The sequence below is a fragment of the Macaca thibetana genome, chromosome 4 (genome assembly GCF_024542745.1).
Source record: "Macaca thibetana thibetana isolate TM-01 chromosome 4, ASM2454274v1, whole genome shotgun sequence".
Classification (NCBI taxonomy): Eukaryota; Metazoa; Chordata; class Mammalia; order Primates; family Cercopithecidae; genus Macaca; species Macaca thibetana.
The window spans coordinates 136,015,640-136,043,594 of record NC_065581.1 but is presented as its reverse complement, the minus strand read 5'-3'; the positions used below and the strand labels follow the sequence as shown (position 1 = coordinate 136,043,594).

Sequence of the window (27,955 nt, the reverse complement as noted above, 5' to 3'; positions counted from 1 at the left end):
AATAACTGCATGTGTTATCTGGAGTCTTATTTACATTTAAATGGTCCTTTTTCAAAATATTGCAATTTGATTTGAAAAAGGTAACAGATATGGAAAGGAACAATGCCTTTGTTATGTCAAGATGTCCGTTTCTAGCAAGGCATTCAATAAACTATTTTTTAAAATGCAGTAATTCTGCCTTGCATATGAAAATGAGGGGGCTTGACATTTCACATTGCAATTATTTTTGGTGGAGTGAAAAACCAAAGGACTGTGATTTAAACTGATTTTAATTAGGTGAATCCAACTTGATCAGACTCTAACACATTATTTTTATTAATAAAAGTTATATGATTAGCAGCATTATATTCTCTGACCCTCAAATTACTTTTTAATTCCGAATGGAACATCTTCAGAAATCTCTAATACTGTTCTCTGTATAGAAACACACACCCATACACCAGTAATGTGCTGAAGTGTTGCAGAAAATAGTCCCACTTTCAGTAACATGGCATATGATTTTTCTATCATGTATATTCACAAATTTTCCTTACATGTCCTGCAAGAAAAAAAAAAAGACAGATACTTCTTTAGTTATTCTATTTAATTGTAGTTATCTTCTTCCTGAAATGAGTTTTTTTTATTATGGAGAATTTCAGTCTTATTAATTGCTATCTAAGTTAAGAAAAATTCCCAGATCTCGTTATATAAAGCCATCTCTCTGAAGGGCAATAAGTCATCTTGAAGAAAGTGAGCTGAAAATAATAGGTTTTCGTTTGCTGTGATAATGATCATTGTATATCCTTATTCCAGTGGCACAAAGTGACTCTCTTACTAGTAAACAAAATGAGATGTGAATATACGTGGATGTGATCATAAGCTCTGAATATTAAATAAGGCAAGAAGAATCAGGTTAAAATTCAAAATAATCTTCTTCTTATCTTTATCAAATGTCTCTCCTGAAGGGATTTTGGGGGAATTTTATGCACTCAAATTTTATTACATATTTTATAATAGAGAATTAATGAACAATTATATTTGTGGTTGGCAGTATTCTTCTAAGCAGTATTTATACAACTCATAAATGGATAAAATCTTTTGTGAATATAAGTAATTTCATTTACAAAATTATGATAAAAGATCAAATCTATGAATTATAGTACCTAAGAATCTATACGTTTTCTAGAAAACTAAGAATAGTCAGTGTATCTGCACCAAATTAATGACTCTGCCCCAGAATTGTGATTTGTTAAAGTACTCTCAACATAATGTACTGGATTTAAACCATTTTTATTTCAAATGGGAGAGAGCCTTTCTCTAAATAATGACTGCATATCTGTGAGTAGATGAGCATAAAAGTAGTGTACTACTGAGAAAATTATATTCTCCCACATTGTTTTTGATCCCCTTCAATTTTGACACTTGCTGCAAAAGACTTTATCTTCATAAGATGGCAAAAATAACAGAGCTAGCCTGACCATGAGATTCAGATGCCCTGTTTTGTTTCTCCTTTGGCAAGTGTGGCTTAGTATAAAGCGTGAGCAAATGTCATTGAAAGAGAAGAGAGAGCAGAATATAAATAGGCGCTGCCTATAAGGACATTTCTGCATGCCTGTAGCAGTAAGTTGCATTTTAAAACATAACATTTAGGTCAGAGAAAATTTGCTGCAATAATTTTTTAAAAATCTTCTCTGCCATGCCCTATAAACAAACTTTGGTTTTTCCAATAATATGTAGATAGTTTTTGGTAAGAAAGAAAGAGAGAAAGAGAGAGAGAAAGAAGAACAGAGAAAGAAAGAAAGAAGGAAAGAGAGAAAGAAAGAAAGAAAGAACCTGGATTTGCTGATAGAGTTGGCAGGCACAGTTCAGTATCACCTTATGGCATATTCCCATAATATGCAGGCATGCTTTCTCAAACTTCCCTTTAGTAAAGCCTTCAATGAAAATCTGCCTCTGAATTCATATGCAAATACATACAAATAGATTATTAATTCAGATATACCCACAGCCCCCACCCAATTAATAAGAATCTTCTGAGTCACAGTTTCTAGTTAATAAATTCTGAACTCTTATTACTGAATTTCCTTGTGAGCCTGTTTCCTCATAACAAGTTCTGGCTGCAACAACAACAAAAAATGTGAACCTTACATAGTTGTAGAGAAAATAACCAACTGGAGTAGAGACACATGATGTGTTGCACTACAAAGGCTTTCCAGCATGGATCTGGATTCCTCCAGAGTGCCAGCAGCAGATTCTTATTATGCTTTGGTCTCGTCTTCAGTGCCAGTGACAAGATTATATATATATTTTTTTCGGGCTGAAATCTAATTACTAGTGGGCTGGCAGGATTTCATCTTGTATCTACACTGCAGTCGTAGAAAAACATTTTTTTAATCACTTTGCGTTTGAGAAAAGGAACACTTAAAAGGAAAAGCCATCATCCTGGGAGAACGGAAGAATGAAAAATATGTAAACATTGCCCCAACTGAGGTCCCCCTAAAGGCTCACTGATGAAATTTCTTGCCTTAGGTGTGCAGAAGGCTATTTTGGACAACCCTCTGTACCTGGAGGATCATGTCAGCCATGCCAATGCAATGACAACCTTGACTTCTCCATCCCTGGCAGCTGTGACAGCTTGTCTGGCTCCTGTCTGATATGTAAACCAGGTACAACAGGCCGATACTGTGAGCTCTGTGCTGATGGATATTTTGGAGACGCAGTTGATGCAAGGAACTGTCAGCGTAAGTCCTGAACTATTGATGCCCCTGACAGAATTGATGTATTGTACTTCAAAGTAGCTGATGAGTTCTTGACTGTGGATTGAAGAGTAGGAAATTATGTGGAATACATGGTTGATAGATGTGCAGAATATACAGAGTCTGCATATTCCAGAACATTTCCTTGTACTAACTAATAGAGTAAATCCTTTGAAAATTGCTGTGTTATTGAAGCGTCACTGTTTTCCACATGATAAACATGTTTCTATTTACATGCGGAAGTTTTTTTAATGAACTTATGTCCACGACAGGAAAGAAGAATTTGCACATTAGGTAGACCCCATGTATCCTTTTTTTGTTTATCTCAATTCTAATCACTTGCCTGAAATAAATTTTTCTGCCCATGATATTTCAGTAGTAGCCATCGGAAGATGTTTATCAGTTATGCTTTCATATGTTAACCTTACAGTGTCGTATTTTGTAATAGGTGTAAAAGTCTGCCAATATTTTCACACATTGGCATTTGTCATTGTTGAATGATTAACCTCATTTTAGTTTCATAATAGTAATTTATGGACTATTTCTAGAATGCTCTTTCAGTGTTTTCCTTCCACAAAATTAGCTACTCTAGGGCTTCATCCATACTAGTATAATACATTTCTCCCCTCTTTACTTTTTTAGCTATATTAATACTACATAGAATTTCCAAATCGTTAATATCAGTGGGATTATAATACGAAGGGGAATCTTGTTGCAGAAGGTCAAATAGAATGTGAATCCAATGTTAGCACTTGGCCATCATCAGCTTCATCTACTGTCATAATGTTTAAGCACAGTAGATTATGAGACCAGCCTATCCATTCATTTCTGTCCAGTTTATGTGAGAGGCCCTTCCAATTATTCAGGTGGGTCCCAGGACATGCAGAATTATAGAAACCACTGTAATGTAGCCTATCATCAACTCTACTGTAAGCACTAAAGACCCAGTAGGGTCCCCTATTTCATTAACAGATGTGTCTCTTTCATCACAGGTTTAGAAGATGAGTTCTAACTTTGTTATTTAATAATGATAATTTGTTGAATCAAAACCAGATCACTCTCTGTACCAACTGGCACCTATTAATGTAACCTGTACTTTGATCTTTTTTTAAAGCAAAATTTCCAACAGGCTCAAAGTGCCATTAAACACTGAATTCTTGATAAATGTGTAAAATCATAGGGAGCCTAAGAAATTCTTCCTTTCCGGCCGGGCGCGGTGGCTCAAGCCTGTAATCCCAGCACTTTGGGAGGCCGAGATGGGCGGATCACGAGGTCAGGAGATCGAGACCATCCTGGCTAACACGGTGAAACCCCGTCTCTACTAAAAAATACAAAAAACTAGCCGGGCGAGGTGGCGAGCGCCTGTAGTCCCAGCTGCTTGGGAGGCTGAGGCAGGAGAATGGCGTGAACCCGGAGGCGGAGCTTGCAGTGAGCTGAGATCCGGCCACTCCAGCCTGGGCAACAGAGCGAGACTCCGTCTCAAAAAAAAAAGAAAGAAATTCTTCCTTTCCGACAGATCATCTAGGGTCTACATTTTCTAGCTGTGTGCTCCTGAGCAAGACATTTGACCTCCTTGAGACACAGTTTCCTAGTCTACAAAAAGGGTCATGAATTTTCTGTGGGGACTAAAGGATTTGGCACATAGAGGGTATCCAGTGAGTTACTGAGTCCTGGAGATGCTCACACATGGTAACTGTTTTTGGTAGCAGTGCTCATAGTAGCTGTGCATATCAATTGTTCACCAGTGAATTCTAGGGCTAAGTTAGTCATTTACTGACATTTTATCCTGTCTTCCAATAACCCCCACCCCCATAAAGTTAGAGATATTATTCCACTTATTTTATTATGGTAAACTAGGGATCTGTGGCATGAAGTCTTAAGAACATAAAAAAAGAATGTGAGAATAAAAACATTTTGACCATTACCAATTTTCATACTACTCGCCATGAGTATAGATGTGATTATAATTTTTAATGCTCTTTGCCATATAATCACAATTAAAATTATAAGAAGCACATTTGTTACTTATTTTTATAATTTTTCATGGATACAATTATCACTTCTATGCATGGGTGGTAAAACCTCAAGGAAAGAAAGTTCATGAAAATACATTATTTTAGTTACCTATAGATTTGTTCAAGAAAAGTACACCACTACAAAGAAATACATTTTGCATTTTAAATGTGTGTATATTGTTGGTGTCATACTTTTCCATTGAAATGACACTTTAGCAAAACTTTATATTGCTTTGTTTTTTTAAGATAACGTTAATTAATTACCATCATATTTATGGTAAAATTTAATTTTGCAGTTTACACTCTTAAGAAGACGTGACTTCTAAAGTCTAAATAATTTGATGTTTTTAAAATGTGTGTATGATACGCATAAGAAGCTTTCATAAAATAATAAAAGTATATACAAATTTGATAAATCAGATGAAAATGGATATTTAAAGGAAAAATTTTCAGCCTTTCCTTATATTTCAGCTACAGACTATCCATAGGCTCTTTCCGTTTCTCAATGGCCGTTACTCTAGTATCCACTTGGCAGACACTGAAGACAAACTTTACTGGAAGATAAATTAAGCAGTTTTTAGAAGAGCAGTTGTTTTGTTTGTTTATTTGTTTGTTTTTTAAAAGGAGAACCTAGAGCCAGGAGAATAAAATATTAGCATAGGCTGATAGATTACCTGTTTATAACATAATTTTAAGTTGTGTTCAAATCAAAGTATTCAGAAATTTAACAAAATCATCTATGAGTAGCCTAAATTCCCATGTCATCTCCTCCTTGTATTTTTATTCTGGTATAAATGCAATTATATGTACCATTAAAAATATAGGGTAAACAATGAATTACTATTCTATTTGTGAAAAGGCCACTTGAGCTTTAGACTGATTTATTCTACATTTTAGAATAACTTCAGACAGCTTTATAACAAAGCAAAAAAGAAAAAAAGATTACTTAAACTACATATATTTTCTATGTTTGGAGATAGCCTATAAACTGTAAAATAAAAGTGATTCTTAAATGCTATAATGCTATAGTCTTAAGATACTTGAAATGATGCTGTTGTTGTCTTATAAACTTTCGAATCTTAAAAAAGGCATAAATATTTCACCTCAAACCTTTTTTTAAACTTAACACAAAAACTGGCACATAGTAAATCATTAAATCAAAAAAAGTAACTAAATTTGTCTAGATTAATAGTAACATTAAAATTATGCCAGGAGTGCTATTAATTTTGATAATTCCTCAAAATTATTTTAGTTCTAAAGTCAGTATGCATTACTTACAATGGGATAATAGTATTTTAAGTGTTACCCTGAGGTATCTGTAAAGAACTAAAACAGCATTACACCTTGAGTCAAGAACTCCAAATTCCCATTACGTTCTGGACTCACCTATATGACAGAACAGGCATATGGACTTCTATAAGCTATGGCTTCTTTCGATTTCAGTGTCTTCATGCTCAAAATTGGAATAATGATGATGACATTAATATTTTAATGGCATTTGATGGGCCAGACAAGTTGCTAAAGCCTTTACGTGAATTATGTCTACAGCTTGTAGAATTGTCATAAGGGTTAAATGCCTAACAGGGCACTTAACATTCTGTTACTGAACTTAAGTGTCCATGTTACCATGTGGGGTATATTATTATTTAACAAACCTATTAAGACTATTAGAAAGTTTTCCTGACCACAGATTTCTCTTCTCTTTGCAGCCTGTCGCTGTAATGCCAATGGCTCTTTCTCTGAGATTTGCCACAGTCAAACTGGACAGTGTGAGTGCAGAGCCAACGTGCAGGGTCAGAGGTGTGACAAATGCAAGGTAAAGAGTAGAGGCTGACCCATACGTTACTTTCTCTTTGCAAATGTTCACTGACTTTTCATGACATGTTTTGTATACCTTCGTATATTAAAAGGAAGGTTTGGGATTATCTAATTCTACAAGTGAAACGACTGTGATCAGTGAAAAGTTTTTTTCAGACTAGAACAAAATTCATTGTACATTACCATTTGACCTTAAGCTAACATTTTGTTTGGCAGTGAATGTGTATTATATTCGCTTTAATTCAGACATTTCTGAAACAAATAGCATGCAAATTTAATCTTAATCTGTGGAGATACTCTTTCTTTTGCCTTTACATTTTTGGCAGAATAAAATTTTACTCCCGGGGCCGGGTGCGGTGGCTCACGCCTGTAATCCCAGCACTTCGGGAGGCCGAGGCAGGTGGATCACAAGGTCAGGAGTTCAAGAACAGCCTGGCCAAGATGGTGAAACCCCGTCTCTGCTAAAAACTACAGAAATTAGCCAGGTGTGGTGGCAGGCACCTGTAATCCCAGCTACTCGGGAGTCTGAGGCAGAAGAATCGCTTGAACCCGGGTGGCAGAGGTTGCAGTGAGCCGAGATGGTGCCACTGCACTCCAGCCTGCGCAACCGAGTGAGACTCTGTCTCAAAACACAAAACAAAACAAAAATGTTACTCCCTTTGCTTTTTAGCAAACACCTTCTTCTAGTTCCATCATTTAAAAGCTACTTCCTGTGAGAACTGTACCTAACAGAAGTTTTCAGTAGAGAAGCTAATCAAGGTATTTTTTAAGATGCATTATTTTGCTAAAACAAAATATTCAATTAAAATAGAGCATGTTGTTCTCAGTCCCTGAACATACCGATTGCCCTGCTTTCAGTATGGCAAGCAACTTCAGATTCCTCCATGAGAGCGGACAGATTTGCTCTAGCTCTTTGACAGAAATGCATTGTATTTGTGATAAAGATAGTTAAGCAGAAGCAAGCATTTCTCCTATGTCAAGCTGGCCTTACTGTAGGAAGTTTGAAAGTATCATCTGCTTCTATCTCTTGAATAATATCATTGCTCTGTTTTGTTTTTATTGTATTTTATGGTTGGCTTTTAAAGCCCAATATGTGGTGGGATCCAGAGAAGCGATTCTGTGTGCTATGTGACTGCGATCCCGTTGGCTCTGTGTCACCGCAATGTGATATTACAGGAAGATGTGTCTGTAAATCAGACTTCGTAGGGAAACAGTGCAACCTCGGCAGGCAGGTGCACCAACAGGAGGAGCAGCCGCGGAGAGCGCAACGGGTGCTGGGTTCTCCTCAGAGGTGGGCTATCGGCAGCTCCAGCGGGTGCCCTCGGGGAGCCTATCGGGCCCCAGCTCCGGTAATCCCAGAGGCACTGCATGGCTCATGCCTCCGCATGCTGTGTTCTGTGTGCTGCGGCTGAAGTTCCCTGGTGGCATTTTACCAAGTAACAATTGCTAAGTGTGCAAATTGCAAATGCAAAAATTAGACAATTCCTAATTGAACCCTTGCCCTTTTAAAAATAACCATCCATATGCTTTAAAAAGCATATTCAAGTTCATAGGGTCATAAAACTTTCAATTAACCCAACTTTCAATTAACCATGAATATGTAGAAATCAAATAAAAATCTACTTGCGAGAACCTATAATCTTAGAAATGGAAGGGACTTCATTTCTAAGTCCAAAGAGTTAGCTTTGGATAAAGCTAACTTTTATGAGTGAACAAATGAAGGGAAATCTAGCAGAGAAAGTGATTTGCCCAAGAAAACTCAGCCCGTTTATCTGGTATTTTATCATCCGTAAAAATTGTGTTAATTTCAACATCAATTGTGCTTATGTGTACGACAAACACAAGAAACACATTTTCACACACTATAAATGGACAAGTACCCCAAATGGGGGAAGTTTTTTCTAATTACAAAAGTGTGGTTCTCCTATCACAGGACAAAACAAAACAAATGCTGGGGAAGAAGGAAGAGAGTGAGGGAGGGAAGAAGAGGTCCCAGGCTGAACTGCAGAAGAGCAGGAGACAAAACTTGCCAGTATAGAGTGAGGACGTGCAGGGAGTTGAGGATAGGGCATAGAAGGAGAGAGGGAAATAAAGGGTAAAGAAGAAGAAGTGAAAAACAACTCATGGTTTTATTTCTTGGCTCATTATCACACATTTTTTAAAAAACAAATTTTGATGTCAGACTGCCTTAGATCAAATCCCGGCCTCATTACTTCCTAGCTATAAATTCGTTGAATCTTTCTGTAATTCAGCTTCTTCATCTGTAGTAAGATCCACTTCAGAGAGTTTATGTCTGCTTACATACTCCAAGAAGCAAATGCCAAGAGATTTCCTGGGGGAAAGGCCAATGAAGCATGAAGTGGGAGAGAGCATAGCCTGCTGCTGCAATGGGGTTCTGACTCCCAGGAAAACATAGAAGGAAACACTGGGTAGGAAAAGCCTCGTTTGGTGAATTTTGCCAAACCCTAAATTCTTGGCCAAGCCAGTGGGATGTACCCAAGCAAATTTTACCCACTAAAGGAATCCTGAATTGGTCAGGAAGACTCTAGTATCTTATTGTAATCAGCCTGAGAGAAAGATAATCTTGTGGAAGCTCATCTTAGTTCATTCCGAGTGCTATAAGAGCATAGCATAGACTAAGTGGCATGTAAACAACGGAAATTCATTTCTCACAGTTCCGGAGGCTGGGAAGTACAAGATCCAGGCGCTAGCAGATTTCCTATCTAGTGTGGGCCCTCTTTCTCTAGACAGTCATTTACCCCATGGAACCTCACATGGTGGAGGAACATCTCTGGGGCCTCTTTTATAAGTGCAGTGATCCCATTCAGGAGAGCTCCATCCTCACGACCTAATCACCTCCCAAAGGCCGCACCTCCTGTCTATACCACCACCTTGAGGGTTAAGATTTCTACATATGAATTTTGGGGGAACATAAACATTCAGTCCATTACAGAGCGCCTCTGGTGGATCCAAAAGCCAAGAAACTGGAGGCTTTCATTCAGTGAAATTCTGCACTGCAGGTTGTCTGGAAGGTAGATCGGATGAGGCGCCTCCAAGGTGTCTCAAGGCAGCAGTGAGAACAGTGTATCAGGCAGGAGCATGGAGAGTTTTTAGTAAATGTTAGACCTGATTACTATTATTATTACTAGTGTTGTTAAATGAAAACATCTTTAAAATAATTTTTTTCAAAAACAAATGCATACATTTACAATAAAAAAAAGATAATAACTGATTAAAATGTCTCCAAAATATAAATTTAGCAGAAAATCAACGTTCATTCAAGCCCTACATGTCTTACAGTACTATTGCATGAAGCAGGGTTTTATCCTGAGACTATTTCTTCCTCTGCGGCAGTATGTGTGAGAGCTAAGAACTCGAATTCCGGAGCCAACCTAGCTGATCTGGAATCTTGACTCCACAGTTGGTTAGCTCATGACCTTAGGCAACTTACTTAACCTGTCTGTCCCTCAGTTTCACCACTCAATAAAAAAGTGGTGAGAATGACAACTGTCTGCCAGGGTTGTCCTGAGGAGTAAATGAGTACATATTTGTAAAGAGTTTAGATTTGTAAAGGGTTTAGAATCGTGCTTTTCAAAAAGGAAGCACAGTATGTGAATGCTAGTTCTTATTACCCCGAGAGAGACACATTTATGGGAACCCATCCAATTTCCCACTGGGTCTGGACAGACACTCTCTCCTGTATTTGTTTTACCTCATTAATTTCAATTACTGACTATGAATGTCTGGTCCTTAAGTTTGTTTACTAGTGGGGTTTTCTTTAGCCTTTGAAATAAATTTTTGAACAAATTTGTAAACATTTTATTACTGAAATTTGGTAGTATTTAGTTTGCTACAACTTAGCCTTTAAAACTACATTATTTAAATATTTGAAATGTGAGGTAGAGCCATTTCTTCTTGTATATTTCCTTACATGATCAACTTTGGAATTTTTAAAATGATAGATATAATTTAGAATTTCATTTGATATTTGATTGATTTAAAGGGGTGTACACACACCCATTTAATGAGTAAATCAATATGAGTGTGTTGCATATATATAGATGTAATTATATAAGTCTATATATATATATGTCTGTGTATATATATGTGTGTACATATATCAGCATATATATATGAGTGAAGATAATTTCTGAAATAAAGATGAATACAATTCTATGACTCAGATATTTTTCAATACTGTTTTAATATATCATGTTTAGTCTTTTTGTCTATATATTTCTGTTTCTGTTTGTGTGTCTGGGTAGTGTGTGTGTCATTATGGGTATGTAATTGAAATTTACATAGCATTTATATAATTTCGTATTTTTGTTTAATTTCTATTTCATGCTATATCCTAAGCATATTTATATCATTAAAACTGCTTCAAAACAGGATTTTAATTATTGCATATTATTTGATAATGTGGATGTCATCATTTAATTTATTCAACAATTTTTCTAACATTGAACATTTAAGTGCCTGCATAGTTATTCACCATGATAAATAATATTGTAACAGGCATGCTTTTGCTTTAATAATTGTTCCAATTTCTGATTGTTTCTCTAAGCCGGGTATCTACAATTTTACGTGAATTTCTTTTTACCAATAATAATACTATATGGTTAGTTTTTTTTATATAGGTGAATTTAATTTCAAAGTCATGTCATCTGTTGGAACTGTTACATGCTTTTTTCTTTAATCATTTACCACAATCTGAATTAGAACTAGAAATAAAAATAAAACCAAAAGTACATGTAAAGATGAGAATGATTGTCAAACTCAGTCAACCCATTTTACATTTTAAAAATAAAACTATTCTTAGCTACAGTCATTTTAAAAGTCTAATTTTCAGTTTGATTTCATTTTTATAACATTTTTAAAACTACTAACAATAATATCTAAAATATATAATGAGGCTTATTCACTTCTCTTTGGGTGGCTCACGTTAAGTGGCAAAATTTGTTTTTTTACCAAGAAACAATGATTAAGTCTAATTTTCCACAATAAGAATTATTTTTACAAAGAAGTAATTACCAAGACTAATTTTCCAGATTAAAATATCATAATAATGTGACATGCTTTATATTTTTTAAAAATAACCCTGAAATACTTTAAGCAGGATAGATTCTTTTCATTTTTCTGACACAAGTGATTTTTTAATCCATCAGCATTTTCTAACATTGTCATTTTAGGCCTGATAACATGCATTTCAAGAAAGTCAGCCGAAGCTGGTAATGCAAACTTGACCGTAAAAGATTTGTTATAGATAGATAAGAGATATGCATATGAATAACTCATCAGAGAATGAAAGTTTCCTTTACTTACCTGCTCTGGTTCTTTAATACATGTTCTCACTAAGCAATTTCAATTATTAGAATGAAACCCAAGAAATCAAATGTTTGTTGAACCAATTATTTGGTCAGTGTAAGCATAACCTGAAAATTATATTTATAATATGAACAGTATAGCAATGATTAAAAGCATGTATGGATAGTGACAGAATTCTATCAAATGCTAGGGCGAAAAGGATTATTTTAACATTAGGCTGCTGGTCGATAATGCTGAAAGTACTTTTACCAAGTAGGAATCCATAGATCTGAAAGTAATCAATTCAGATTACTAAGAAAGAAGCAAGTAAAATTTTAAATTAAGACTAGAAATATCACCTATAGGTCCTTTCCATATTGCTATTGGAACCTTGAGAAGTATTGGGACAGGCTGGTGAAAATACAACAGACAGTAAAGGAAGTGCCTAATTCTGCAGTTAATTTTGATAAAATATCAGAATAATTGAACTTTTCTCTTTGGATATCCTAGAAAAGGTCCATTTGATTGGATGAAAACCCAGTTGTCATAACATCAGTGAGGAATCCTGATAACTCTCAAGTTCCTTTTTTCCCACCAGATCTTTGGTATTGTGATTCTTGCTTCACTTTGAGTTAACTGATTTAAATTTAATTTTTCTCTCCTCTTCCATTGCCAGCCTGGGACCTTTGGTCTGCAATCAGCAAGGGGCTGTGTTCCCTGCAACTGCAATTCTTTTGGGTCTAAGTCATTCGACTGTGAAGAGAGTGGACAATGTTGGTGCCAACCCGGAGTCACAGGGAAGAAATGTGACCGCTGTGCCCACGGCTATTTCAGCTTCCAAGAAGGAGGCTGCACAGGTCTGTAAATACCACTTAAGTCCTACATATTCACTCTGATAGTTTTAGAGTCTGACTTCTGTAATGGTTTGTTCTTTTAAAGGAAGCGCGGATTGATACAACATATTTAACATAATGAGTAATGTCTACTTATTTTTACATTACTTAAAAAAAGAAATACATAGCAGTTTGAAATACCGCCTTAATAACTGTGTGCAAGTACTCAATAAAAATCAGCAGACGCTCATTTGGTTGTGTCCCTCCCTGTCTGTGACATTCCTTCAGCCAGTCACTCAAAGACTGCTACAGCTTGAAAGGTAGATGTTCGATTTTTCTGGTACCAATCTTATCTTAGTTTAAGCTCAAACTCCACGCCAAAGCATTTCAACTTTCCCTTTTTCCTATTGCAAAATTGGTATCAGGATCAAGAAGTCAAGGTGGTTTTTTTTTTTCTGGTACCCCAAAAATATGTTTTCATCTACTTTTGGCTGCCTTGAAAACTGTGACGTTCTAAGAGAGAAATAGGTTCGCTCTAGATATTTAGTTCATCAAAAAATGCAGGCAGAGGTTTCTAACCATGATTCCCTCAAGCAGTATTCTTATACATCCAGCCACAGCCTTCACCCAAATCATGAGCTAAGAAAATATCACTTGGCATGCTGCAGATCAAAGTAAAGATTGAACATTAGCCTTGATTTATATGCCACTAATTTCGAATTGACCCTTATTCCAACAATCACTAGTTTGAATATTACCTTTGCTTACTAATGTCATTGATTCAACCTGGATAATGCTCACATACTCTCAGCACCATAGTAAGATTTCAAAACATTATTATTCACTGTTGTGGCAAATTTATGTAGGAAGCAGTAGGAATAATATTTAAAACTATTTAAAGAACCATATCTTTCAGATATTCTCTAGCACTTTAGATATGTGGATTTTACCATAAATTAAGCCATGATAAGTTATTCTAATTGTTATAATTGTAGATCCTGTAAGAATCTGTATATCTCTAAGTCAATATCTGTATATACTTAAAAATTATAAAGCTGTATTTTAAAATATACTCTGTTCTTTAAATCCAAAGCTCAATGACATTTTTACTTAATATGAATTAATGAGGTAGTATTATACATTTACATACACATAGTAACAAATTATAAACGAGACCAAGAATGTTATTTTAAATTATAGAAAGATGACAGTATTTAAGAAATGCAGACCAACTAACATTCTGACCCAAAGAAACACCACAGAAAAAAAAAGCACAAAACAGGCAGGTTAGTAATAGGACTGAGGACATGACTTGCACAAAACAGCCTGGATTTGTCTAATGGCTCCCTCAGTAACTAGTTCTGGGACCTTGAGTGATTTTGTTTCACTTTCCACCTACAAAATTCATCTATTAAATTAAGATAATAATAGTATCTACCACACATGGTTTTTGTTACAATTAGTTGAGTTAGTGGCTATAAAATATTTAGAGTAATGCCTAGCATGTAAGTGCTATGGAAGCATTTATCATTATTATTATTATCTTTATTAGTTTTATTCATTGTGGTATACATTGTGCTTTGGCACAGGAAAACTAGCTTATTACTCAGGTCTTCTTTCTATTTAGTGTTATGATTCCGCTGAAGAACTAAAGATAATTTCTGTTTGCAAGTAATGATTTGGACTGTCCCATGACATTTTTTAGCATATAAATTTAAATGTAATGGTAACTATTTTTCTTCTTAATGAAGGACACATCTAAAATAAATCATTTGGCTTAAAATTAGCAACAGCAGTAATAACCAAAACAGCAATGACTAACATTTATTTAGTGTTTACTCTGTGTAAAGTATTTTTCTAAGCATCTTTCACAGCTGGTATATGATGCTGTGAGCAATGATTATTGTAATCTCATAAAAAGTGAGTTTAGTCAAATATTCTAAGTATATTCAGTGAAAATGATTTAGTCATCATATAACCAATTAAAAGTTTACTCATAACATTAGTCTTCCATTTGAATTCAAGTATTTGGGTTTCTTCCCTCACTTACATTTCTTTGACATGAAACGCTGCACTAGAAATATTCTTAGTAGCTGGGTCAACTATCGCTATGTGGCATGCGTTCCTTGTCTTGGATGACTTTGAAGATATTCTCAAACATTATTTTTACAATCTTTGAAAAAGTACAAAAGGTATATAACTTTGTACCCTTTGAATGTTGCATGGTAGCAACAAAAATGAAAAATCTATAAAAAAAGTTAGGTGGTAAATAAAAATCAAAAGTATCTTTATATATAAACAGTGTCAGTAGTTCAACTATTTTAAAGTATTTGCAAAACTGGAATATCATGATGTGTGTGTTTCTAACTATATACATGATGTACCAAATTTAAGAAGCTTATTAAGTTTTTTGGTTTTTACTGTAGATCAGACTCATCAACAAGGAAAAACTACTCCGTACAGCATAAACAAATCAGAAATGAACTTAAAATAAATATACAAACAAAATAGTAAACTTTATAATACCTGGATATAAGGTATTACAGTTAACATGGAATCTGATAACACCAGTTCTTTCCTTTCTTAAACTTCATAAGAAAGCTAAAAATACTTTAACTTTTGAAATTATTACATGAAATACATCTTATATTTATTGAACAGCTCCTTTCTGAAATACACTGTATTATAATATAAAAGGTGAATGAGGTAAGTTTTTATTTCCAAATATCCTTAAGTATAGAACTGAAAAGAAAGGAAGATAACCCAACACAATATAAAAGTCAACACTTTGTATCAAATTTTTACTATTTTTTCCCCTTCTTTGTTTTCCCTCTTACACCTGTGAAGCTTGTGAATGTTCTCATCTGGGTAATAATTGTGACCCAAAGACTGGGCAATGCATTTGCCCTCCCAATACCATTGGAGAGAAATGTTCTAAATGCGCACCCAATACCTGGGGCCACAGCATTACCACTGGTTGTAAGGTGAGTGAACCACTTTTTTGCTCTGATAATTTTTTGGAGAGATCTTTGTTTTATAGAGCTCTATAATTGGGCATTTCAAAATTCAATATTATATCACAAAATAACGTAGAACTATTACTATAATGTGATTGCAAATATTAATCAGTATCTTACAGTTTACTTGTAGGAAAGATGATGAAGTAAGCACACATTGATGCAGCTGAACCCTTGAAATCTACAAGAGGGGTACAAAAGAACAAAAAATTTTATAATAATACCAGAAAAGAGCTATAACTTCATACCTAGGCACAAGGACATACATCTGCAAAGCATGAGGAAATGAGGAACTAATTAATTTTCCAAAAATCTATAGAAATTGCCCCGGATTATGACTAGGTTTTAGGTTTCAGGAAGTAGTCGAGATCATTCTGAAGAGTCATTTTAACAACATTTAGCTTGGAAAAAAATCATTTTTTCCCATTAGTAGTCCATAGAAAGTGACATGGACAAAGTCATGTTCAGAGAAATCCATCTACATTAGCAGGGATGGGTAACAATTTATAAGGCTGTTGAAGAAATATTAATGAGAGATGCCAGAAGCCTGGACCCAGTCAATGAGCATCAGTGAAGATATATAGAAAGCGAGTTACCTTTTGGAACTCAGACTGATACAGCCTGGCGAACTCATTGATTTGGGGAATAAGAAAGAGAAGGCGTAAGGATGACTCCCAGGCTTTGCTTTGCAATGGAGTAGATGATAATAAGTACCAGTTATGGTTATAGGAATTATAGGAGGAGGAGCAAGTTCAGGAAGGAAAGATAATCACTTTGGATTTTTATCAGCTTTTTGTGAGGTATTAATAAAACAAAATTCACCCATTTAAAGAAATGAATTTTAACCCATGATTACAGAGGTGTAATCATCCCTTGTGCCCCATTGCCGTGAACTCCCCATCACTTCCCATGCACCTACTGTTTTGCCTTCTAGCATTGTAATTTTGCAATTTCTACAACTTCTTAAAAATAGAATCATAGTCTGTTTTTTGGGGGGAGGGTTGTTTGTTTCTTTGTTTGGCTTCCTTCACTTGCTGTTATGTTTTTATGATTCATCCATATTGTTGCATATATCAGCAGTTTGTTCTAAAAATTGCTTGATAATATTCCATTTGTATAATGTACAGTGACTTGCTTATCTGTTTATCATTTGATGGATGTTTGGGTCATTTCCAGTTTGGGGTTACAATTTTTCTATGAACAGTAGCATACAAGTCAAAAGCACATTTAGAGACAAGTGTTTTCTCTTTTTTTCATAAGAACACTCCACATCTTTACCAACTCTTGGAATGTTAACCCTATTTTAATTTTAAGAATTCTGAGGCATGTGTATTTCTATTGTTTGCATTTATTTAATGACTAATAATGTTGGGAATCTTTTTTTTTATTTATTTGTCATTTATACATCTTCTTTTATGAAGTGTTTACAAAGCTTATGCCCATTTCTATTTCGAATTGTTTGTTTCCTTAGTAATGCATTGCAAGAATTCTTTATTGATTCTGGATACATGTTCTTTAACATATGTTAAAGCTTGCTTTTCATGTAGATTGCTTTTTACCTGGTTTCATCATCTAATTTTTATGAACACTAGCTTATTATCTTTTTCTTTTATAGTCCGTACTTTTTTATGTTCTACCCAAGAAAGACAAGGTCCAAGGATTTCTCTCCTAGGTTTTCTTCAAGAAGCTTTATAGTTTTAGCTCTTAAATGTAGGTTTGTATTTCATTTTGAATATTAATTTTTCTATATATCAGGTAGTGGTCAAAGTTCACTTTTTATGGATATCCAAGTTTTCAAACATTATTTGTTGTAAAGACTATCTTTTTCCCATTGAATTACTTTGGCTCCTTTGTCAAAATCTATCAACTATGCATTTCTGGACTCTTTTCTGCTTCACTGATCTATTCTTACGTTAATACTAGTTAATATGTTAATTGTTGTAGCTTTCCAGCAAGTCATAAAATCAGCTATTGTAAACTCTTCAACCTCATTCATCATTTTCAATACCTTTTGAGTACTTTTAGCTCCTTTACATTTCCACATAACTTTTAAATTTAGCATGTCAATTCTTTACCAAAAAGCCTGCTAGGATGTGGCTGAAATTATATTGAATTAATAGGTCAATTTGGGAAGAACTGACATCTTACAAGTATTAGATATCCCAATGTATGAACATGGCATAACTCTGCATTTATTTAGGTCATTATAATTTTTTTCTCAGAAATGTTTTCTAGTTTTTGATATGCAAGCCTTGCATATATATTGTTAAATTTATCAGTGTTTCATATTTTTTATCAAAAGCAAATGCTACTGTATTCCATTTCAGTTTTAAATTATTTGTTACTAGAATAGAAAAATACAATAATTTTTATGCGTTAACCTTCTATACTGTAATATTGCCAAACTTATTAGTTCTGGTTACTTTTCGGTCCATTTAGTGGGATTTTCTTGTAGATAATCATGTCATCTGCAAAGGAAAATTTACTTCCTTTCTAATCTGTGTAACTTCTGTGGCATTTTCTTGTCCTATTGCAGCAAACTATTGACTAGAAGTGGTGGAAGAAAATATCCTTGCCTTATTCCTTATGTTAAGTGGAAAGCATTGTCTCTTACAATTGAAAATGATGTTGGCTATATTTTACCTATAGGTGCTCCTTATTGGTTTGAGGATGCCCCCTCATGTTTTTAGTTTGCTGAGAGCTTTTATCAAGACTATGTGTTCAATTTTGTTAAATGGACTTTTCTGCATCTATTGAGATGACCATATGATATTTCTTTTTAAGCTGTTAATATGACAAATTATACTGATTGACTTTCAAAATGTCAATCCAGTCTTGCAATCTTTAGATTAATCCTGCTTGGCAATTGCGATTATCCTTTTAAAATTATGTTGAATCCTGTTTGCTAGCATTTTGTTAATGATTTTGGATCTATGTTTATAAGGAATATTGGTATGATCTTATTTTTTCTTGTGGCGTTGTTGTCGGTATGAGATACTGCAAGCCTCATGAAATGGATTCAGAAGTATTCCCTCCTCATAATTTCTAAAAGAGTTTGCACAATCAATGAAGTAGAAAACAGAAATACTTTAGAGGAACCCAAAAGCTGGTTCTTTGAAAAGATCAGTAAAGTTGATAATATTCTAGAAAGGTTTATCAAGAAAAAAGAGAGAAGAAACAAGCAATCAAAATCATAAATAAAGGGGGACATCACTATAGATCCTATAGACATTAAAATAATAATATGGTAGAAATAGGAACAACTTTTGCCTAATAAATGTAACAACTTGTATGAAAAGAACATTCCTTCTTTTTGCTTACTTTGAGTTTAATTTTTCTCTTGTGTTCCAAGTTTCTTAAGGTTAAACCTTAGATCATTGATTTGTAATCTTTTTTCTCTACTAATATAGGCATTTTATATTACAATTTTTTTCCAGGAACTACTTTGTTTGCAGTCCACATATTTTGGTATGTTGTGCTTTAATTTTCACTCGGTTTAATATAATCTTTCATTTATTTTGGGGATAATTTTTAGTTTCTAAATATTTGGGGAATTGTCAAGGTATCTTTACTATTACTAGTATCTAGTTTAATTCTAAATTGGTCTGAGAACATAATTTGCATTATTTCAGACCTTTTGAAAACTATTGAGATTTAGTTTTATGGCCCAGAATAGGGTTCAGTTTGTTTATTATAACATGTGCACTTGAAAATAATGTGTATTCTGGAGTTGTTGGATGAAAACTTCTATACAGGTCAATTATCCTTAATGGTTTTTATATCTATATGTTCTCTCAGTTACTGAGAGTGTTGGACTATAACTTTGTCTGTTTCTTCCTTCACTTCTCTCAGGTTTTATTCACACGTATTTTTGAGCAGTGATATTAGGTGCATGATCATTTAGGATTGCTATGTCTTTTTGAAAAGTTGATACCTTTTGGCATTATGAAATGTCCCACTTTATTCCCGGTAACATTCCTTGTTCAGAAGTACACTTTTCTGATATTTATATAGCTATTCCAACTTTTTTTAATGATGTTTGTGTGGTATATATTTTTCACACCATCATCTATTTCATCTCTCTTTTTAGTTTTTTTTTTTTTTTTTTGAGATGGAGTCTCGCTCTGTGGCCCAGTCTGGAGTGCAGTGGCTGGATCTCAGCTCACTTCAAGCTCCGCCTCCCGGGTTTACGCCATTCTCCTGCCTCAGACTCCCGAGCAGCTGGGACTACAGGCGCACACCACTATGTGTGGCTAATTTTTAAATTTTTGTGTAGAAATGAGGTCTCACTATATTGCCTATGCTATTCTCAAATTCCTGTGCTCAAGTGATCCTTCTGCAAAGTTCTGGGATTACAGGTGTATACTACCATGCCCAGCTTATGTGAGAGAGAGAGAGAGAGAGAGAGTGTGTGTGTGTGTAAATAACATATATTTAGATCTTTATTTTTCAACCAATCTTAATAATTTAGCCATTTAATTTGAGAGTTAAGTCACTTCCATTTAATGTAAATATTGATATGATTGGATTAAGCCTACACTTTGCTATTTGCTTTGGCTTGTCTTATCTGCTCTTGCCTTTTTTTTTCTTCTTCTTCTTATTGTCCTGCCTTCTTTTGCATTAATTTGTATAACATCTTCTCTTGACTTTTGGATTATTAAAGATACCTATTCATTTTGTTTCTTTGGTTTTGTCTAGGAATATACTTCTTTAACTTTCCAGAATGTACATTAAAATAATATTATACCACTTTACATTTAGCATAAGAACCTTACAACAGTAAACCTCCAATCCCCTTTCCTATCCTCTGTACTATGTTGTCATGTATTTTGACTTCTATATATTATACATCTGACAATATAAGCTTATGATTTTGATTTCAATAGTCAATTATCTTTTTTAAACAAGAAAAATTTCTCCTATAACTATTTTTCCATGTACATATCAATTCTAATGCTTTTAATTCCTTTGTGTACATTAAAATTTTCATTTCATATCATTTTTCCTCTTCCATTAACTACTTCCCTAATCTTTATCATTTTATTCCTGTTATATCAAGTCTGCTGACAATGATTTTTTCCTTTTTTTTGTTTTTTTGGTTGTTCCAGTAAGTTTTTATTTTATTTCTTTTTTCTTTTTTTTTCTAAACAAGTTTTTGCAGAGTATGTAATCCTAAATACTGGTTTTCAGCAATTTAATTATGCTTTTTGTTTTTTTGTGTGTGTTTAATAATTATTTTTTCATGGGATTAATTACATCTGTTGGCCCTGTAGGATTACAGTTTTCATCAAATTTGGAAATGAAAGTTGTCAGCCATTATATCTTTAAATATTTTTCTGTTCTTCATTCCAACTGTCTTTTTCTGGAAATCATTTTTTGTATGTTGGACAATTGATATTTTCCATCTCACTGAGGTTCTTTTTTTTATTATTATTTTTGTATCTGTATTTTTTATTTCTGATAGTTTCTATTGTCAAGTGTCCAAAGTCACTGATTTTTTAATGCAGCCTAACCTGTTTTTAATCCAATTGAGTCTATTTTTTATTTTAAACATTGTATTTTTTTATCTTTTAAATTTCCTTTTGGACATTGTATGTCTTTTATTTCTTTACTATATTCACAATTTTTCATTTGTTCTTGAAAATAAAATGTTTATAAACATTAGCATTTTTTAAATGATTGTCTGCTAACTCCATCTTTTTTTATTGCAAGACTATTTCTATTGACTGAATTTTCTCCTGTTTATGAGTCATATTTTCTTGATTCTTTACATGCCTGATAATTTTTGTTTGGATGCCAGGCATTATATAGTTTTTGTTGTTGTGTATTGGATTTTATTGTATTTCTTTAAAGAATGTTGAACTTTATCCTGGAAACTAGTTTAGATAGTCACGGGTCACTTGGATTCTTTTGAAGCTTGCTTTTAAGTTTTGTTAGGGAAGGTGCAGCAGAACAGTCTGAAAGCCAGGGGTCAGTTAGCCCCTCTACTAAGCCGTGAAACTTCTGAGAATACTACCTAGTGGGTTACTACGTCTCTTTACTCTGGTTGTTGAAAATATGGCTTATTCCAAGCTTTCTCTGGGCTCTAAGAATTTTTTCAGCCTAGGGTTTTCCAATGCCATTTTCCTTCATCCCATGCATGTACCTATCAGCATTCAGCCAATGACTCAAGGGAACCCTTCTGCACATCTCTGAAATAATCTTTCTATCTAACTTCTTTCTTTTTGAACACGTATTCTATTTGCCATCATAAGTTTTAGCAGCCTCAGCTTCCTCAGATTCCACTCTTTGTCTCTCAACTCAGCTATAATACGGGCTTTGGGTTTACCCTGTCTGTGTTGCAGCCTAGAAATTCCCTCTGTACACTGCTTCATGTTTTTTTCCTTCTCTCAGAAATCACAGTCCTGTGCTTCCTATAATTCAATATCTAAAAACAATTGTTTCTTGGTCTGTATTTTTGTTTTATTTGGTTGTATAGTTTAATAGCTTAACAAAGAAGAATAAATACTGTAAAAACTAAGAAGAGACTGTTCAGAAGAAGAATATTCTTCAGTGCCTAATGCAACACAAAGGTCAAGTAGGATTAGTGCTGAAGTGTATTCATTAAATTGAAGAGCAATAATAAGAGCATTTTTTTTTAATGTTAGTGAGAGTCATTCCAATTGATTCCATTGGGTTGTGAAATATTGAAACGTGATGACCAAGTGTGGTTCTGCTTGACCTAATAGCAGTACCCTATAGAGATGTAAACTCTTTTTACCACTGAGTTAGCACAGATGAAATAATAGACTCTAACCATCTTCACATGCATGATAAAACATTTGAGCCTGGTTTAGAATATGCTGACCTAGAGGAAAACAAGTGTACTGATGATTTTTCAAGGAAGTTCAGGTGTCTGACTTCCATTAGACATGTGATTAGAGAAAATAAAAACTGGACGGGACATTCATTTTTCTATGGCCAATAGCATTATTAAGTTTAAAATTCAAGAGAGCTACATTTTTAGAAACAAAACAAAAACTCCTCAGAATTTCAAAGTGTTCTGATGAGTATGAACGATGCTATAAGTGGCTATGACTGCCTTTTGCGTTTTCAGCTTCAAATGCAAGCATCCACTCTATCACTTGTACTCAGGAATAAGCCCTAGGGAAACTTACAAGAGTTCCATTTTAACCACAAAATGCTATGATATAGCCAAACTCTAATTAAACTCCTGAAATGGAAGTTGATACCTCATGTTCAATATATAAATCAGGGTAAAATACATTCCAAGTTTCTGTTAAAATGTAGTTATATGTTTGGTACTATCACTTTTACTGATCACTAGATAAATATTCTGTTGACTAAAGTTGATTGAATTTTTTGATTGCTTTAAAATCACCGTTAAAAGTCTAAACTTCTGAATCAAGAAACACTTTGCCATTATAAAGAATTACAAAAACAAACAAACAAACAACAACAACAAAAAAGCCTCATAGAGCCTGTGTCAGACCATTCTTGCATTGCTATAAAGAAATACCTGAGACTGGTTAATTTATAAGAAAACAGGTTTAATTGGCTCGCAGTTCCGGGGGGTGTACAGGAAGCATAGTGGCATCTGTTTCTGGTGAAGGCCTCGGGGAGCTTCCAATATTGTGGAAGGCCAAGCGGGGACAGGCTTCCACATGGCAGGTTCGGGAGAAAGGCAGGGATGCCATGCACTTAAACAACCAGATGTTGCCAGTTGGCACTCTCTGTCGTGAGGACAGCACTAATCCTGAGTGATCAACCCCCATGATCCAAACACCTCCCACCAGGCTCCACCTCCAACACTGGGAATTATATTTTAACACGAGAATTAGTGGGGACATATCCAACTGTATCAGAGCCCTCTCAAGTAATTTATTTATGAGCATGTGTTTTACTGTTTTTAAAACTGGAATGACTAATTTAAATGAACAGTGATTTGAAATTTATAGCTTCCCTTTCTTTGTGTCATGGATAATTTCTCTGTGCTAAGGTGTGAGCATACACATCATTTGAGCTGTTATTGAAGTAGAATACGAAGCCTGCCTTCTTTCACTAGCAGGGGAATAGTGAGTAAATTCTCTATTGCTAAACAAATATTACATCTAATTATGATTTAAGTTTGATGTTGGCCATAGTGCTATCTAAACACATGATTGATGGTCTGGTTTATTCTCCACTATAACTTCCTGAATAAACTTTCTGATTTGGAAAGGTCCCAATGTCTTTTTGTACTGTCAACAATTTTGTAAAAATTCGTGCTTTGGTTTTATACAATTATTTGGATAATTGTATATTTTAGTTAAAGATAAAGATGTCTCACAGGATAATTTAAATTTAGTATATGATTATAGTTTTGATAACATAATTTTCTATTAATACCTGATTATGGCCCATTTTGTTTAAGTGAGCCAATACATACTCAAAGCAGTCAGCAAAGAAAAACTACGTAAGTGAATATGTAAGTCACCTGAATTTTGAGATTTTATTCTACACCTGATGTTCCTTAAGTTACTTGGGGGTGAGGTTAGTGGGTTATTCTATGCCTTGGAAGCTGTGTCCATGTTTGTAATATACAAATAATCACATTTTAGGTCTTTGGGTTTAAAATACCTTCTAGTTGCAGCCCCTATTGCAGCCTTTCTACTGATTAGCAATAATGAGATAGAAAAATATTTACCTGTAAAGACAAAAAATAAAGCTAATCCTGATAATTATTTTAACATCAGAATCTGGGAAGATTTTTAACCAAATATTTGGGCAGGAAGGACAATAGAGGAGGAACTGGTGATTATACATCACATCTTAGAAACAATAAAATCATAAGTAAACTACTGTTAGCAGGAACAAAAACATAATACCTCTGGTAGCAGTGGATATAAGAATTAAGCTGAGGAGGGAAAGTGTGAAATACACAGTGAGATGCAGCCAGATTTGGATCTAGGAATTTGGCAAGGTGCTATGCATATGACTTTACCACTGAGCTGTAGATCTGAGAAGGATAATAGAACAACACCAAAAAGAGTTAAGTCACAGACAAAGTGCATACACTATGTGGTGGCAAACTCGGACACAGAGAGAGGTGATGCCCTTTGTAATGACAAGTCATGCTCTGCTTGGGAGACAGAAACCACACTGGTTTCTTAAACAGTGAAATGGAATTGTTAACTGGTAAAAGGTGGTTGGTTACTAAAAAAGGATAAAAGAAAGCTATAAAGGGTCCCGAGTACAGGTACAGAAGAGCAGCTACTCCCTCTAGGCTGAGGGAAGGAAGACAGTGAAGGAGTTAAGGGCTAAGAGAGGACATGCTCCTTCTCCCCACCTGCAGCAAAGCTGAGGTTCAAAGGTCTTTGAAGAGAGTGTTGCTGTCATAGGAATGTACAGCCTATGGGTGGTCAAACAAAACCAGAAACAAACATGTCGGAGTTCATAGGCAAATGCATGTCTGTAGAAGCTGCCCACCGTTCTTGGAGGATGGGAGCATGCTGGGCTACTGAGAAGCAGACTTCAAAGTCAGAGTGTGTGTGCAGACCAAAGTTAGCCAGAAGAGTGCCTATGGAGAGACAGTGTGCCCTCCCAGCTGGTATTCTTTCTGGGCCACTGGGCTCCCGCGCTAAATAATACAAAATAATGATGAAAATTCTAATGAAGAACCAGAACTCAGCTTGGAATTGTGGTGGGCCACCATTATGGACTTATTAGGTCCTTCCAGGGGTCTCCATTAACTAAGCCTATCATTCTGCCACCTGATACGGAGAAATGTCTACAGGGTCTACCTACTCTATTACAAAGCAGGGTGAATTTGGAGCTCAGAAACAGTAGATGTATAATTGTCACAACTGGTCGCAGAAAATGACTTATTCCAAGACCCTAAATGACATTTTAGAAATTCATTTGGCATTTTTATTAAATTGCAAGAAGATATGAGCTCTGTAAATCAAGAACAGAAACCTTTCAAAGGAGAATATGAGACAAAAAGAAAAATGGATAAGCAGAAATTCAAGATGAGAGAAATGAAATAAAATTATTCAAAAGAAGTTAAGATTGCAATAGAGTAATGAAAATAAGCATTTGTGATATGTGTATATAATAAAACTTTTCCTGTAAAACAGGAGCTGTGAAAGTAGGGTACCAATTTGAGAGGTAGATACAGCAAGAAACGTAAAACAAAGGAAAATGATTTCAGAAGACATTAGGATATTACAGATTTGGCGGAGAGACCAGAGTGATGTACTTCAAGAATTATAGGTGATCCTGAAAAAGAAAATTGATTAATTAGAACAGATGTAAAAATCAAAAACAAATCTGAAGAAGAAACAGTACTGAATCAAAACCCAATTATGTTCCCAAACTGAAAGAACTCACTATGTTCCAGTAAATTGATGGAAAAAAACAAAACAAAACAAAAAAAAAACCCAAGCTTTAAAAAATTCTAGCAAAAATGTGAATTATGTAAATAAAGAGAAAATCGTGTTTATATCTTGGGCAAAGAAAAACGTTACTAACAAAGACCTCAAATCAGAATTATATTCAAGAATAAATGCCAAAAAACAATAGGCTAGATGTTACTTCTCTTCAAGCACTCCTTGGATTCCCCAAGTCTAGTTTGGTGCCCTTTATATGTTCACATAGCATTTTGGACTTCTCCTTTTATATAATGCTTATTCTATCATGTTATGCTAACATATTTACTGTCTTCCTCTACTAGACCATAAGGTATGTCTCCAAAGAAATGTTTAAATGCTACAATTATAAGATGATAAGGTAAAATAACTTTGTTTAAAATTTAATCTTCAAGACAAAGAGCAGTTGGAAAAAGCCCATACCCAACCCCTCTCTACCTCAAAAAGAGAGAAAACACATTTTCTTTCTAATTCACATAGCACTGTGGTTTCTGCACGATCATCTATTTCCATAAACGCAGGAAGCAGTTTTAATGTTTATGTTCACTGATGTTTCCCAAGTGACTAAACTAGAATAATACAAAGCATATAACAGATACATGATTAATATGTGTTTAATGGAAGCATAGAAACATTAGAATTAAAATTTTAAGATATTTGCCATAAAGTTGTGTTAATGGTTGCTGTTTTTATCTCCTCCATAGGCTTGTAACTGCAGCACAGTGGGATCCTTGGATTTCCAATGCAATGTAAATACAGGCCAATGCAACTGTCATCCAAAATTCTCTGGTGCAAAATGTACAGAGTGCAGTCGAGGTCACTGGAACTACCCTCGCTGCAATCTCTGTGACTGCTTCCTCCCTGGGACGGATGCCACAACCTGTGATTCAGAGACTAAAAAATGCTCCTGTAGTGATCAAACTGGGCAGTGCACTTGTAAGGTATGTGCTGCCGACATGCAGCTAGGGAAAACCTCCCTCAATTCTGTTTCCATTGCTCAGTTTTAACTTCATTCAGTGTTTGTTATACCTGCTTCGTTAAGCTAAACAAACAGATGGACAAAATCTCGTTGCCAGACATGGAGTTTTCATTGATATGTATTTGTTGGCATACCAATAAAACCTGCTTTTCTAGAACTTATTTTCAACCCAAACCCACCTTTTTTTGGAGTTGGTAGAGATGATATATTTTCAATGGTAAAGTTATTGTTTTAAACGTATATTAGCTTTGCTTCAATAAGGACAACCTGGGAAGGTGACAGGGAAGACAGTTCTTTTAAGCATCATTAGAGAAAATCACAGCTAAATAATAAGCCTTATAAAAACCATTTCTCGAAAAATTATAATCTGCAATCGCTGTATACTAGAAAATATATTTACTGCTGTGGAAGTTTAGTAAAATTTCAACACATATAAACGCTGTCATTACAAACAGTGACTATGTGCAAATTTCAGCCCTCATTAATATGGTTAAATGATGTAGAAAAAGAGCCAATTAAAAAGGATAAAAAGGATTTTTCCCCTCAGATAGTTCTGAAAAATCAATTCCAGGATAAATACAGTTTAAACTGTGTCAGAGGTATCTTTTCAAGATAAAATCTATGCAAAGAGGGACAGAGGAAACAGGAGGATAAAATCTAGGGAGTGGTTGTTAAAAGGGCCTTGAGAATTGAGGAGAACGGCAGTTTCTACCATCAAGGACTTCAGCCAACACCGACTACAATGCTGCACTATTATATCTTGCAATTATGATCATATATTATATTTAATACATGTTATCTATGTATATATTATATTACAATAATTACATAAATTGATATTT

General features: G+C 34.6%; 1 protein-coding gene across 8 annotated transcripts in view; it reads left to right on the top strand.

Moving 5' to 3' along the window:
* Positions 1-27,955, top strand: part of LAMA2 (laminin subunit alpha 2) — a 772,685-nt gene that overhangs the window by 542,143 nt on the left and 202,587 nt on the right. For 6 of the 8 annotated variants that reach the window (XM_050788287.1, XM_050788283.1, XM_050788285.1 and 3 more), the window contains 6 exons: positions 2,509-2,720; positions 6,460-6,566; positions 7,654-7,917; positions 12,552-12,732; positions 15,556-15,692; positions 26,839-27,075. In XM_050788287.1, the coding sequence (XP_050644244.1) occupies positions 2,509-2,720; positions 6,460-6,566; positions 7,654-7,917; positions 12,552-12,732; positions 15,556-15,692; positions 26,839-27,075 (1,138 nt within the window). The remainder of the gene's footprint in view (positions 1-2,508; positions 2,721-6,459; positions 6,567-7,653; positions 7,918-12,551; positions 12,733-15,555; positions 15,693-26,838; positions 27,076-27,955) is intronic. The other 2 variants (XM_050788289.1, XM_050788290.1) reach the window with 1 other exon arrangement.